This window comes from Chaetura pelagica, unplaced genomic scaffold (assembly GCF_000747805.2).
Source record: "Chaetura pelagica isolate M959 unplaced genomic scaffold, ChaPel_1.0 scaffold248, whole genome shotgun sequence".
Classification (NCBI taxonomy): Eukaryota; Metazoa; Chordata; class Aves; order Apodiformes; family Apodidae; genus Chaetura; species Chaetura pelagica.
The window spans coordinates 2,122,716-2,138,963 of NW_009954309.1; the positions used below are offsets into that span (position 1 = coordinate 2,122,716).

At 38.2% G+C, this 16,248-nt stretch overlaps 1 protein-coding gene across 1 annotated transcript in view; it reads right to left on the reverse strand.

Annotated features, from left to right (window-relative positions):
* EIF3A (eukaryotic translation initiation factor 3, subunit A) overlaps nucleotides 1-15,176 on the reverse strand; it is a 28,357-nt gene extending 13,181 nt beyond the window's left edge. The window contains 12 exon segments of the mRNA XM_010003967.1: nucleotides 1,907-2,011; nucleotides 2,548-2,895; nucleotides 5,576-5,761; nucleotides 6,696-6,812; nucleotides 7,518-7,616; nucleotides 8,335-8,439; nucleotides 9,436-9,607; nucleotides 10,566-10,774; nucleotides 11,886-12,085; nucleotides 13,326-13,489; nucleotides 14,700-14,836; nucleotides 15,039-15,176. Of these exon segments, the coding sequence (XP_010002269.1) occupies nucleotides 1,907-2,011; nucleotides 2,548-2,895; nucleotides 5,576-5,761; nucleotides 6,696-6,812; nucleotides 7,518-7,616; nucleotides 8,335-8,439; nucleotides 9,436-9,607; nucleotides 10,566-10,774; nucleotides 11,886-12,085; nucleotides 13,326-13,489; nucleotides 14,700-14,836; nucleotides 15,039-15,176 (1,980 nt within the window).
* Nucleotides 15,177-16,248: the final 1,072 nt, after the last annotated feature.

Consider the following 16,248-nt stretch of genomic DNA (forward strand, 5'->3'; position numbering starts at 1 on the left):
CTTCCCCTACACAAAGTATTTTATATCTCTGTAAACTGAACTTGATTCAAAGACTCTTCCTTTTACCCCAGAGCTGCTAAGTCTTTTTTGGTGAAGAACTCTGTAAAAAGCTTTTTGGAAAATCCAACTTTGTTATACCAGTCAGACCACCCTTACTCCTTCGTTTGTTCTGACAGCTTCGGAGAACTCCAAGAGGAGTCCCTGGCTTACAGTTCTTTTATAGAATCTTGTGCTGACCTTTCAGAGAAGATCACATTTACCCGGGTAACTACCAATTCTGCTGTTTCATTTCCTGCTACTTAGCCCACTATGAGCATCAGGCTTACAGGCCTGAAGCACAGAAGATCCTCACTGGAACCTTTTTAAGTCACTTGACACTTTCTAGTATCAAGCAGTTTTAATGTAACTGAATTACCAAGGGTATCATATAACTTCTGTTTTGTTGTCAAATACTGTCAGCAGTCCTGGGTGAGTTTCACTTCGCCCAGGTTGTAAATTTCTATTTACCATGACATGTTCCTCATACTTTTAAAATCACCCAAAGTATCAGGCAGATCCTATTCTGCCATCTAGAAGGGCTCCAGCAGTGGAATTACCTCTGTTTCAGTGAGGACTAATTAAATGTAGCTTAAATGTGGCCTCATCTTCAGTGAACATTTAATCTTCCCTGAACATTTTCCAATTTTCCAACATTTTCTGAACTTTTCCCTACTAAAACTCAGTTCACAGTCAGGTTCAGGGTCCATTTTCAAAGCAACTGTATTAACCAGAACATATCTGTGCACTGGTACAAGAAACTCAGTTGTGTTTTTAACCCATTTACCTTTTTTTTTTTGTTTCACACAGTAACATTTTCAACAGCAAAATTACATTTATGTGTGTGTGTATATGTGTGTGCATATATATATATATATATGTAACAATACAAGAGTTCACAAGCACTAACTAAAGTGTTGTATAGTCATGGGTTTGTGCCCTTCCTACTCAGTACCTTTTTCTCCTGATTCTTCAGTCGTTCCTGAAGTTCCTTCTTTTCTTTTTCAAGCTGTTCAACTTGTTTAGCCATAATGAAGTCAGGATCCAATTCTTCAAGATCCTACAACCCAGTAAAGTTATCAATACGAAATAAAGCAAAGATTTTTTTTCTGTTACAAATGTGGCCTGTTTAATTTAGTAAAGCTTCTCTGAAGTTTTCCCCTTAATTTCTAAACTAATTTGCTTTGGAAACAATCTCAGTTTCTTCTCCTCTCCTCTGGGTAACTTGTATTTTATTTTTTAAAAACTCTTGTATCTTGATTTTCAATTGATAGACAGTCCAGGTACTACAAAATTTGGTCTGCAGGCCTATTTTGTATTTCAGATACTGTTCAAGCAACAAGGTAGAGGAGGGGGGGGAAACAAACAGGTGGACTTAATTCCTCCAGGTAGAAGTCCTATACAAACTCAGAATTAAGGTTTACTTTCACTGTTGAGCAGATTAAGTATTAAAGTATCACTCTCATTTTTAAGAGAAGCTCTTTATAAGACCACTTACAGTATAAAACCAGTAAAGAACCTGAAATTCAGGCAACCCAGCAACATTACACCAAAAGCATAAAAACCCCTTGAAACATCACTAATAAGTTGTCTACCTCAATATCAATATCCTTAAATGCTTTGGCTCCCAGTTCAGTCTTCTTAATCTGCTCCAGGCGCTCACGAACGGTCTTCTTTTTGATTTGTTCATGCTCCTGCAGGATCCGCTCCTTCTCCCTTTCCTTTGCCTCCTGGCGCAGCCTCTCTTCCTCAGCTTTTCTGACTTTCTGTAGTTCTGCTTCACGTTGTTATATATGTAACAATACAAGAGTTCACAAGCACTAACTAAAGTGTTGTATAGTCATGGGTTTGTGCCCTTCCTACTCAGTACCTTTTTCTCCTGATTCTTCAGTCGTTCCTGAAGTTCCTTCTTTTCTTTTTCAAGCTGTTCAACTTGTTTAGCCATAATGAAGTCAGGATCCAATTCTTCAAGATCCTACAACCCAGTAAAGTTATCAATACGAAATAAAGCAAAGATTTTTTTTCTGTTACAAATGTGGCCTGTTTAATTTAGTAAAGCTTCTCTGAAGTTTTCCCCTTAATTTCTAAACTAATTTGCTTTGGAAACAATCTCAGTTTCTTCTCCTCTCCTCTGGGTAACTTGTATTTTATTTTTTAAAAACTCTTGTATCTTGATTTTCAATTGATAAGACAGTCCAGGTACTACAAAATTTGGTCTGCAGGCCTATTTTGTATTTCAGATACTGTTCAAGCAACAAGGTAGAGGAGGGGGGGGAAACAAACAGGTGGACTTAATTCCTCCAGGTAGAAGTCCTATACAAACTCAGAATTAAGGTTTACTTTCACTGTTGAGCAGATTAAGTATTAAAGTATCACTCTCATTTTTAAGAGAAGCTCTTTATAAGACCACTTACAGTATAAAACCAGTAAAGAACCTGAAATTCAGGCGACCCAGCAACATTACACCAAAAGCATAAAAAACCCTTGAAACATCACTAATAAGTTGTCTACCTCAATATCAATATCCTTAAATGCTTTGGCTCCCAGTTCAGTCTTCTTAATCTGCTCCAGGCGCTCACGAACGGTCTTCTTTTTGATTTGTTCATGCTCCTGCAGGATCCGCTCCTTCTCCCTTTCCTTTGCCTCCTGGCGCAGCCTCTCTTCCTCAGCTTTTCTGACTTTCTGTAGTTCTGCTTCACGTTGTTCCAGTTCCTCCTTTTCACGCTGAATGTTCAGACTTTCAAGGCGCTCTTTCCTTTCCTCTATAGTTTGACGACGTGCAAGAATACGCTGATGCTCCTTCCTTGAATTTTTTAGGAAGGCAGTGACTGCCAGCTGATGTTGTTCTTCCTTCTCTTGCTGAATTTAAAGAAAGAATAAGACAATGATGTAACAGTATCTCTTAAAAGGGCAGAAAACACAGCAAATCCTTCTCAAAGAAAACTCAGAATCAGTTTCATCCTCCAGACTTGCCAATTGCGTGGCTCTACAACTGTCATGGCCAACCTAAACACTCATCCAAGTGGCATAACAAGGTAGCACCACTTGACTAGAACCATGTACACATGGAGACAGTTGTCTGTGAAAGACAACATTCTGCAACACATCTTAACTAGGGTAGCTTCAGGCTTTTTTCTGTCCAAGAATATTGCACACCCATGTACCACTGATATGTAGGACTCTTAACTGAAAGGGGAGTCGGGGGAGGACGAGCTGTGTCTGTGTCTGCATGTGTTAGCAAGTGTAGCACCACACGTCCTCAATTTCACCAAAGCTACTTTCTTCTGAAGTTTAGTTTTTTTCCCAGAGACACTAACCTAAGAGAAAAGTATGAGATTATTAAAAAACCTATGGTCTTTCAACAAGGTGGGTAAGTATATTGTATATAAAACCACTTTAATTAAATAATAAAAGGCACTAGATTTCTAGCCACTAGTACATAAGACTATTCTCTAACATTCTTTAAGCCTCCTTCTAACCACCCCACCTTTCTCCTCCAGAGTACCTTTGCAGTTCTTTGTGGAGATTCACTCTACACACATGAAGAGGTGTAATTGTGCCAAATCAGAGAGCTGCCCATTTTTATCAGTCCAGCAGGCAGCAAAACGTGGCAGCCCAATCAGCTCCCTCCACTCCCTCAGTCATGCTGCTCTTGAAACGTGAGCCAGCTCAGAGGTATTTTTAGTAATTTGTCACTTCTAGGGCATTCAACAAAAACACTGAAGCATCCATACTTTGTTGCACATCTGCAAGCATTTAAAGACACATGGAGGTGCCAAAAACACAAAAATGAAAAGCTTTAGATTAATTTAACCATTTTGTGAAATTTAACAAAATTTGACAGAAATTGTAAGTTTTGAAAAACCTGAAAAAAAGACAAGTTTTCATTTGAAAAGCAAAGGGAAAACGAATATCAACTTGTTCTGTAGCTTGTCTAACCACACAGATCCATACTAGTAGTGTAATTCCTAGCATTTATGACTCAACTCAGCTAACAACTAACGTTGTCAAGTATTTGTCATTTCTATCTATGAGGGTACAAATAAAGCATGTTTTTTCATTCAAACTGACAATCCATCTGTCTAATACCAACCACTAGTCAAATCTTTATAGGAAAAATACTTCCATGCAGGTTTTCATCTTAAACACTATAAAACAGCTAATGTATGTTCAAGCTAACATAAGTAAGCTAGCAGTAGGAGTCATGATTCAGTCCTACTTTGCATGTTTAGATTTGAATATTACTTAGTATTTCAACCTGTATAAAGAATCTAACATGGATATATCTTGCCACCAGCCTTTTTTTCATATGGAAAAATTACATTTGCTAAGAAATCCTTCATAAAGAGAAATTACCACATCTCTTTTTAAGAGAAGTGAAGGTTTAAGTTGCCACAACCAAAGCATGCTGGCAATCCAAGTGTGCTCTACAACTTGCTCCTACAGGGCTCTGGAGAACCTGAAATGTGAGCTCATCGGTGTGCCCGACCTTGAAGCCAACAGCTGCAGTGGTGAGAACAGGGAGTGGAGAAGAACAGGTCAGTTCTGGAGTTTGCAGGATCTTTTGGTTTTAGATGCTCTTTACGAAGTTACATTCCAGGTTCTTCCCAACAGCAGTTTCTCCAGGCAGAATGAAGAAAAGCCCTTGGATTTTTCAAATATGCATGCAAAATTTTAAACAAATCCAAGGTCTGTCGGGAGGCCCATTTTATGGGTAAGTTGTTATTCAGTGTATCCTAAACCTGATACATGCATGCAAGACCGGCAATTTAAACTCAAGCCTCTCATGTACATTTTGACAGGATGTTAGTTATGACCAAATACTAAGTGACTTGAGAATTACTTATTCACAAGCACAAACAGCTGACTACCACCAGCCTGAAAAAAATGAAATTAAAAGGTACACCTAATCTGAGAAAACATATTCATTAAAATATAAGCTTTGGTATAACATTTTATTACCTTACTTTTCTACTTAATCCACTTGCATATAAATGCAGCCCATCATTACTGACATATTATGTAAGAGATTGTTACCACAGTGCTCTGAAAAACAGAGCAACACAAATGTACAAAAGGATGAATCTCTACCTACTCAAATCTTTGCAATGGCATGTTAAGTTAATCATTAGATAGCTCGATGCCTTTACTAAGTCAAGGAAAGGTAAACCAAGCAACTCCCTGGTGTATATGACCTCTTGACTTCAAAACAGGCTTGTCTTGCTAAACCAGACAAGACAGACCCATTACAACAGGTATGTAAGAGATGCAGAAGGACATTTTGTCAGAAATAAATACATCAATGTTATCCTACATTTTTATCTATTAACACCTCCAGGATAGATTATTGGTTCTGAAGAGAGAGGACAGCAGTAACAATACTACCACTGCACTGAAGACAGGTTACTGGAAGGAGGAGTTGATCAGAAAAGCAAAAAAAACCAAGTGGCTCCCTAAGGGCAACAGATGAACATCTCACAATGCACTTGGCGGAATGTCAGAATTTGTCAACGTTTTCAGAAGAATTAAAATTACTTACAATTAAGTGAGGAGGCTTGATGACTGCAAGAGCCTTGGCCAGAGCTGAGGACATGGCAGTCAACTGATTTCTAATTTGCTCAGAAGGCATGCTTTGTAGCTGAGGGCCTAGTGGAGCATCTTCTCTAGTACAGTAATTCAAATCCGAGCCAAAACTCAGTGTCCGGGTAGTATGATCAAGGCGAACCTTTATAAAAAAGAAAAAAGGAAGAAAAAGCATAGTAGTCTTTAGTAAACAATTCCTCTGTTGCTCTGCCTATGACTAGTATGAGTTCACAGAAGCTCTAAGCAGAAATTACTTTTTTTTTTAAATAAAAAATTTAGCTACGCCAGACTATAAGAAATGCCAAATAAGTAGAAGAAAAATAGCATTGTGAATATAAGTTTAATTTTGGTGGTTTATAGTCACTGGAAAATGCTGAACTTCGAAGTGATTCTATGAAATGAGCCCGCAAAACAAATCATTCTTGCCTCTTCCTCATCAGCAATGTGTGAAACAAGAATCCTGACTTTAATGCAGACAATTTCAATGGATTTAAACAAGCTGAAATGGTTAACCTAAAAACTTAATTGATAATTACTAAGTAACCTCACCTACTTATCACCAGTTTAAACATTTCATTAGAGGTCACTCATCTATAGAGCCAACTTTAGCAGCAATGCCATCCTCAGCAGCAGCTGAAACATCTCAGACATCAGTGTTTTACTGCAGCCACTTGTTTAGACAAAACTCCCCTCAGCGAGGGCTGGCTTTGCAGTCTGGCACTACTTCAGCACTCAGAAATTCACACCCATTTGTTAAACGTGCTTCAGGATGTTCTAGACTAAGCGACTGGGGCCCACAGAGCAAGTTTCAGCAGAACTTATTTTAAATTTTACTTCTACTGGACTTACATTAATTGGATGCACATTACTTACATACCCAAATCAAAACCACACCCATCAGTGCAAATAACTGTCAGTCCCTAACATATTGTCACATGTATCTTTTACTCTAGTTTATCTCCATCTATCAGAATCGATCGTCTTCCTTGAATTCATTGTCAACAAGTTGGTTTTTGTCCAGTGGAATACAAGGGAATCCTTGCATCATTCCCCAGAAATCTTTCTACAGCACTTACTTGTAAGTCACAATGTCTGGCAGCATCAACGATATTACGTTCCAGCTGGAAAGCATCAACAAAAGGAACCAGGGCAGTCAGGCGAGAAAATTCAATGCTCTGATAAATCTGGGCCACCTGGATGTGAACAGAAACATTAGGTATTTTTCCTCACTAAAAAGATATCAGACTGTCACCCAGGCTCTACAGCTAACTTACTAAATAATAAAAAAAATGAATGTAAACATATTAATACAATTACAAATGCTCTTCCAAGTTTTTATTTCTAACCTGTATGCAAACTTACCCTAAGATTAAATGCCACTCCTGAATGGCTTTTTTGTATGAAGGAGACTGGCAGCAGTAACTACACTCAGCTATGCTGCTAATTAGCCTTCAACTATTTCTTTAGCACATCAGAAATAACACTGCTCATCACTTGGAATGAAAGCAGGTCAATGAAATGTGCATTTTATAGAACACGTAGACACAAAAAAAAGCAAAGCCAAAATATCCCACCCAGACTTAACTCCAAAAAAAAAAAAGCTAAGAAACAATTAATTGCCTTAAATAAGACACCACATATTTGTAATGAAGAAAATCTAGGCAAGAGATGATGCCACTGTATGCAACCACTATTAAGTGTAGCTACTATGGCTGTACCTAAATGATGTACAAACATGAACATACAGGTTATATACTGGAAAAATATTTGAAAATCATAATGGTCTTCTATTGATGGAAAAAAATTTACTTCAGTGTGGAAGTTTGCAACTTAAGTGCTCTTCCAAAGCACTTTCTAACTCACGTATAGTTCTGAACATGCATTTTCTTCATCCATACCTGCTGCAGAAGGCGGAGAATCGTGTTGTTCTGCAGGTGAGGAACATACAGCTGCAGTTCAGGTTCCTTTTCAGCTTGGTCTTTCACCCAATTCAGGACCTATCAAAATTCTGAAAAGTTACTATATCTGCATCAACCCTTAAAAACTTCAACATTAAAGTACAAAGCATGTTTCATAAATGCTTCTGGTTTACAGGTCACGAAACAATAGCACTTCTGTCCAAATACTACACTGTTGTCCTGAGGTGTTTATTTATGATGGCTAGCTAATATTTCTTGTGTGAAGGTGACTGACAGTGCTGGCAATATTTACCACACTGCTAATTTACCTTCAAGTTCTTCTTAGCACCTCACATATCTTTGTTCCCACTATCGAAGAAAAAGAACATGTCGTGCTTCATCAACTGCAGAATTTACCTTAGCCTAATCAACAGCTCTCACATTATTTTACCTCCCAACACACTACATTTTAATAGTGAAAATGTTCATTGGTATATTTTTCCATTTAGCTCAGTATTACCTCCTTCACCATCCCCACCACCTTCTGATCTGTTCTCAAAACTTTGTACCTTAGCAGGGGCCCTCTGAATAGCACCCTAGGGACCTCAAGGAATTTTCCTTCTATTTCAACAACCTGGTCTACCGTGTATATCAGATGATACGTCCATCTCACTGGAAAGGAATTTGACCAAATAAGGCCTATCATTGAAAATTCTGGCAACAGAAAAAGCTAGCTGGTATTCACCACAAGTCAATACTTCAAGAACAGACTATTAGTCAAGATCAATTACTACATACACAGAGATACAAAACTTACCTTGCTGACACGGCTACACAACTTGAGTGGGTGGAAGTCTACCTCAAGCCAATTGTACAGTTCTTTCACTTCTGGAACAACATACTGCACTACGTTGAACCTGACCTACAGTCAACAAAAAAAACAAAACCCAAAGAGTTCAAAAGAAATTCAGTATTAACAAGTAGTTACACTTTAAGAATTTTATCTTCAAGAAGTTAAACAGGCACCACATGTACGTTTCCATACAGGAGACTACTTTTTTTTATTACAGCATTTTTAATTGCAGTGACAACAACTCCAGGCTGTATCACCTGACAGTATTAAAAAATAAACAAGTAGCCAGAAGCCATATAACAAGATAAATATTTAGAGTACCACTCAACTTATTAGCCATTTCTTAAGACACAACTGCTACACTACACAGACACAGATCCACATCCAAACTAAAACCACCTATCTCTGTTGATGAGTAAACCTCTGAAGTTTTATATTGTGGTTTTAAGGCAAACTGGAGCTAACAGAAGAATAAATGCAAATTGTAAAATGAACCTTGAATGCAATGCATGCAAATAGCTGCATGAAATTCAGACATGCTCTGGAAATGTCTGAATGCCTAATTTGTTTATGAACACCTGCAAAGGTCTGACCAATCTAGCCTCCCTTCAAATTAAACACAAGGAAGTGTTCAGAATCCCTCGAATCCTTACAGTCACTACTTGATATGTCACCTGTGCTTATCTGAAATATATTTAAGGCAGAAAAAGGAAAATTTAGTTCAGTTAATTATACTGTATCTCAGAGCACAGAAAAACTCCAAAAGTTCTAGCTCACAATCCCTTTCAGATCCTTCAGTCTCAAAACAACGTTTGTTGCTAGGATGACACAAAGGACAATACTGAATCTGACTTTTTAAGCACACAAGCAATTAGGCCTCCCATTATTGCTGCCATTTTTAAACAGTCCTTTTATGAATCTGAAATTTTACCACTATACTCTTACCATGGACCATAAAGCTATTCTCATTTTTAAACTGCCATCCCATAACTAAGCACAGTGCTCTAGAACTCCCAAAAGAGGACTCAATGTTTACAAGCTGCTCATCTGAACACCACAACCCACCATATCATTAATGAGACTGCCACGGGTCGGGGGGGCCTGGAGGCCCAAAAGGGTTGCCAGACGTCGCTGCTTCTCAACGATGATCCCATCCATATCCAGAAGGCGGGCAATGTCAGTTCTCTCAGGAGTTATAGGAATTGACAGAGTGGCCAGAAGGACACGAGTCGACATCCTGGAACAAAGTGTAACCACAAAACATGAACTGCAAGAGAACGTTAATTAATTCCTTTTCGTGCATGTGTCAGCTGGAGAGTGGGGATGAACAAAACTGTAAAAATACTAGCAATAACTGAAAAATGCCACCCGCACAGTAAGGGTGCAGAATGCAGTGATCTTGCTGTAAAATTTGCAGCAACATATGGTCTTTACGTACGTACATGTACATATATATATGTACAGAAATTGTAAAGAAATTTAGTATCAAAATACTATAAAACAATGAAAACAGAAAGCAACACCTTTAAAAACTGACTGTAGCTGCAAATCTGTACCATGCATTTTGATTGCACTGATATTTTGAATTTACTGTGCAGGCCAGATGCACCTTTTGATATAACAAAACAAATTATATTAAATATTTCTATTCTAATCTTTGTATCTAGATGAAGAGGAGTAAGAATTTCCATAGAGTATTCCCACCGGATTCTCAATCTATAAAGGCCTGTACATGAACTTCAGAGGTTAATGCAGTCAGTGGTTCTGCATGCCTCAAAAGCCTTGCCAGCACCATACCTGTTTCCAAAAAATTAAAAGGCAAGTGGGCTGTAGGCTTTTCCATACTAAGGAAAAGATTATGCTAGGCACAATGAAACCTTGTGAAGTAAATACCACCAATCACAGGAGAAAAATGAAGCAAAATACAGATACTTATTAACTTGCCTAGCTTTCCAGCCAGTACCAGAGAAGGAAGCTTAAACAGGTGATCCTGATGTTTACATCACTTACAATGTAGCTTTGTGAAATGTCCTTCTTACTCCAGGTTACTTTAGAGGCAGTTAGTACCGGCCACTTTAAGCAGAGCTGTTAACAGCCATACATGTAATCTGCTTCCTTTGGGGTACAATTTATTTGATTCTTCAACACATTAAGTTAAAATGGAACCTATAATCACATTAAGTATCTTTCCCCACCTCTGCATCTCTTCTTGTGTGAGATTCTTTCGCATTTCTCTTGATAAGTGATAAAGTCGGTGAAGTGTGGATGCATGGAAAAGAGCATTTCCTGATTTCCAGAAAACAGTTGAAACTTTGTGATAATAATTTGCCATCAGTTGTGGTTTGGGTGGTTTCTTAGACAGTGCAAACAGCCCATGAATATCCTCCACGGCTTTGAAAGCTTCCTAAAAAAACACACCAAATACACGACTTTTAGGAAGTTTTTTGCAACATGGAAAAAGGGAAAAATATACATTCATTATATAAAGCTGTAAGACTGTAATACTATGACTGAAAGCTCTGATACTCAGTTGTCCCAACTACCTGAAATTAAACACTTCTTTCCTAATAAAAAAAATCCTTTGAACATACTGCAAATCAATTAACTATCTGCTTAGAATTTGGTAGTTAACAATTAGTTTGCATAATTTTTTGAAAGCCGGTTTCCTTCTGATTTTCAAGCTCCAAAACAAGGGGGGAAGAAAAACAACAAAATAACAAAAATTATATTATTTTGATAGTACAACAATTGTACTATATACTGGTTTCACCACTGAACATAAAAATATTTTTGCAATTAAAAATGGGAGTAATTTATCTAAAAGTACATATAATATTGGAAGTGCCTTTACACATGATTAATTACGTACTTATAATGGGAACAACATAACAGAGAACATTCTCCAAATTGACAAAACAAAAAAATTACAACCTTGGGTTTTAAAGGAATTTAATATTGGAAAGGTTGGAAGAGCAACACACCTCTTTGAAAAATTTGCTTCGTGTCTAGCTGGTTAGACAACAACCAAGATCAGGTTGTATGGAGCTGTGAGCAACCTGGTCTAGAGGAAAGGGTCTCTGCCCATGCAGGGGGCTTGGAACTAGTTGATCTTTAAGATCCCTTCCAACCCAAAGCAGTCTGTGATTCCATGATAATACAACCAACAATGCTGGGGACCCAACCTAGTAACAGGCTTTAACATTTACCAACCACTTCCCAGTGATCTAGACCATGAGAGCACAAGACGGAAGAGGTGAGGTGTCATCATTAACTTTGCACTTTTCACACACCAAAATCACTTCAGCTACTCTACCATTAACTACTACCAGCAGAAGCTTGGTTTGAAATGCTAGCCAGGAACATCAGATTAAGTATTCAATATGCATGTAGTAACACATTCTAGATACTAAAATTTATTCTGTCTTTACCTTGGAACATACACCATGAAACATGATCTGCGTTGTGCAAAGACTGAAGAAAGACTACAGTGTGATTACTGGAGCCCTGCTGCATACCTGCCACAGCTCCATGCTAATAGCACTGTCGAGCTGCACAAGCCTGGTCTCCAAATGCATTGACTGACTGTCAGGATTGTTGAGGTTGATTGCTGTGCTTTGGTTGTGGTGACGCTGGATCTGCCCCAAATGCATCCGCAGGTTATCGCAGAGCTTGCGGAACTCAGCCTTGCGCGTGTACTGCAGGCAGAACTTGAAAGCTGCAGAAACAAGTAACACACACTAAGAATGCTCACTCAGGGTGACCTGATGGCAGTTCTAAATGGGATTCACATACATAAATCGACCCACCTCAAGAACCTTCATTTACAGTCCAAAGACATATCAAACAAGATGCAATCTGTCACACGTAATGATTGACGATGCAGAGCACACTGATCTTGACCTCAAAAAATGAAGATGCTTCTACTTCATTAAGATTAAATAACAAAGCACTTTAATTCTCTTTAAAAGTGTTCCAATTTAAGCAGTGATTCTGGCTTTTATTTTGAACTAAGTGCAAATAAAATTATGTGAATGGCATGGTTGGCTTTGTAAAATGTGGAAAAAAATTCCCATCTAAAGATGGTAAAGATAAGCATTTTAAAAATTGTCTTTGATCCCTTCAATAAGTAGTTTTTGCTTTGCCACAGTAACTCTGAACATTCTAAAGTATCTCTACCAGAAACAAGCACAGACTTAACACTGTAGCACAAAGACTGAGATACACTAAAGCACCTACAACTCAGATCTGAGGGTCATCTTCCCTACTGGACTCTCACAACTTGGATCCAGAGTTAAAAACCTAACAGACTATTTAAAAAAAAATACAGAGCCTGAAGTTATACATACAGAACAAAATAATTTTTCTGTTAATCCCTCACCTTTGAGAAAAGATCAGCATGTAAGTATTCATTCTTTTAAATTCAGTTTTTTTGCAGAATAATACTAAAAGAATCAGATTAGACTTTTTTGCATTATCTTCCACATTACATTTTGCTAAGTTTACATCTGTGTCAAAATTGAAAGAGCACCAGAATTTTACCGTATCTTTTTGTGTACACTAGTTTTTTAAGTCATCTGATATAGAATATGTTAATGGAAGACATATTTACCATTCTGGGTAAAAAAGTGAAAACACAACTGATCTTGAAGTTAGGAAAAAAAATACGCAGCAGCATGAGTAATTCTCATATTCTCAGTATATCCAGGAAAAAGTAACTTTTACTTGCAGGTTCTGTTACAAGAGACATCAGTGTCCAGAAACCCTGGTGATTTTAAGGAACCTCTGCAGTTTTAAGAACAGCATGTGTATACACAGACATGCTTAAAAGATTAATGCCTTTCCAAACCTGAAGCAACATCCCAATAGAAATAACCTTTAATTTTCTAGTTTTACAGGATGTCATACAGAAGTCCTAGATCTCATTCTACTTTTAATTTTCCATTTTCTGGACTTACCTTGCTGTGCAATATCATGGTAGAGCCGTTCCACTCGAGAATTATTCCGGAGAAGATCCAAACACTGTCTATAGGACTCCCACAGAAATTTCACCCAGGGTGTCAAGAGCAGTCGGTCAGTGCGATCCTGAGTGTCTTCTCCACTTACAGCACTCAAAAGAACACTACAGTTGGGGCAGGGGTGGGAGGTAAGGAAAAAAAAATAATTGTGTTTTATTCCCTACCTCTCTCACCGATTTTTCTTACCAAGACTTTAAGAGGAGACCAGATGAAGCTGAAAAGGTAATTGCTGTGGAACATCCTGTCTGCTCAAATGGGCATCTGCAAAGCTTTACTACCCAAAATCTGACTTCTCTGCTCACATCAGACAGGGGTATTTCCATGCTCCAAAAACCTCTTTCTTTATTCCAGAATCAAGATTCTTACAGAAATTAGTACTGCTTTCATCTTCAGACCACACCTAGGATGGCTATTCTCAACGCACCCCAGAATTTCACCACCATTTTTCATAGAATTCTCCACTGATTAATATCCTCTTGTTATTTCTTTTTATATATTCTGCAAGTTTAAATTTGGTTTGACTGAGGGAAATTTAAATTTATTCCCTACATTTCTTGGGTTTTTTTGTTTTGTTTTTTTTTACAGGATATGGGCAGATGACCTTTTCCAAAAGTAGCTGGAATGCTTTAAAACATTCCTTCACCCCCACCTTGTCAGCCCTCTTCCACAGATGTCACCACATACCTATCTGCACTACTGGAGTTAAGGTGAGCATTCCCTACCTCAGCAGAATGACCTGAAGAACACAAATATGCAGTACTAACCTCACTTTGTCTGAAGCAGATTAGGAATTTCCTCCACAAAACATTCTGACATCAGAACAGTGACTCCTCACAGAGCTAGAGTGGTTTCACTCTAACCTGGCATTATTTGCCAGTGATGGTCTATACACAACCTACAGCAGATGTATTTACTGATCCTTTTCCCATTCCTTCTAAGTTTCCATTATCCATCCAATTAATTGTAACACTCTGTGTTTACTTCTTGTGCCCTTTCTTCTCTTATCTTCTCAATCACCCCAGCAAGTATAAAGTAAAATTTCCTTTTGTTTGTGTGTGCACAATGTGGTCAGAAAGACTGGAGGTTATCACATACAGGAATTACATCGGTCTAACATAATTAATAGCACATGTACATCAACTGACAATGTGCAGCTTTCAACAATACACTCTCCAATACCACTACAGATGCAGATCTTACAAGGCCATTTCAAATTCACCATCTTTATGTCTCAGTCCTCTGAACTACCAACATCCTTCATGAAAATAAGGATTCTTTGCTGTGAAGTGCTGAGTTTAAAGACAAGCCACCTACCTTTCTGGAGTTTGGATGTTATCTAAGTCTTCTATGTCCAGTACCATCTGCTGGGATTCTTCCTTAGCTGCTTCTGTTTTTTCTTCAGCTAATTTTAAATAGGCACGAACAACATCTTCCAAGGATTTGATGTTCACCTACATGGAAGGCAGAAATGGAAAGATGTTTCCACCCACAATAGACAGCAAACATTTAAAATGTAAATGCCACAAACAAACCCAGGACTATCTAAAAAGGCAGAGCAGCTCTAATTCAAGACCAATCAGTTACTTTCAGATCATATGAGCTGACAGATGCCATGCCTGCTACAAATTAGAAAAAGTAATTCCAAGGCCATACCTGCTGGCAAATATTCTTGTACTGGTACAGTCCTTCTTTTGCCAGATGACTCTTGCGGAGATCCACACAGAGTTCCAGGTACTTCAGCATAATGGGCTCGTGGATTTTCTGCCATGTTCGGTGTTTCTTACTTTTCATAACATCATAGAGAACATCAAGGGCAGGCTGCTTTTTGCCAACCTCAAGGAATTCTGAAAGTAAAATCCAATTAGCAGAAGATTTGCAACCCAGAACGTGCGCTTTTTTTTATGCTTAACACTGTAAACTTTTAGAGTTTAAACAACTCTAACCAAAGTTCACTGATGGTTTATCTGGCCATATAAAAAATGTTGGCAGATGGAACTGCAGTGGCAGCCTTTCAATGACATAACTGGCAAGCAAATGCAGACCTCTCCATTGGCATGAAAACTCCAGGATGGCAGAGATGTCCTTCCATCCACCAAGGCACTACTGGGCACTTCCTATACACTAACAGAAGATACACCTTCAATTTTAAAGCTAGTTTCATCAAGAAGGAGCTTATAGTAAAGCATCTACCAATCCTGCTCAACAAGATGCAGACCATCCAGTGAATCTTGACTTAAAAAAACATACTGCCCTCAAGACAAGGAAGAAAGAAATAAATTTCACTCAGAAAATTTGTTTGATTTTTTTTTTTAAAGTCAGAGTGGTCTAGAGATTCAGCATTTACACTAAAAGCTGCTACAGTCCAATTGAAGGGTCAGACATTTTTAACCAGAGTCCTATTTATTCATTCCTGAGCAGCTGCTGCCACTAACAGGATCTCTCAGCATCACAGAAACTCCCACCTATGACACACCACACTGCCAGTAAAAAATACAGCAAACCATCCACAAGCAAATACTAAAGCAGCACAGCCAGCTACCAGTGCCCTTAACTGCAGAAAAGCAAGACAAAGGAATGTCAAGAATGGGAAGCAAATATGCTTAAAAGATAGAGAGAAGTCAACAACTAAAAGAAAATGTGTGTATTCTGAAAGGCTGAGTAACGGAGTCAGTACTTTCCATTAAGTACTTTGGAAATCACTACATTCCTAAAGAAATAATGGCAAAAAGGATTAAAATGGGGGCTGCTCAAGATGCTCAGATATCAGAGCTTCTAAGTTTTGGAAGCCAAACATGGCTAAAAGATGCATTTTGAAAGCAGCAGTGCAGTTTGAATGCAAGGACCCCAAAAGAATGTACTTGGG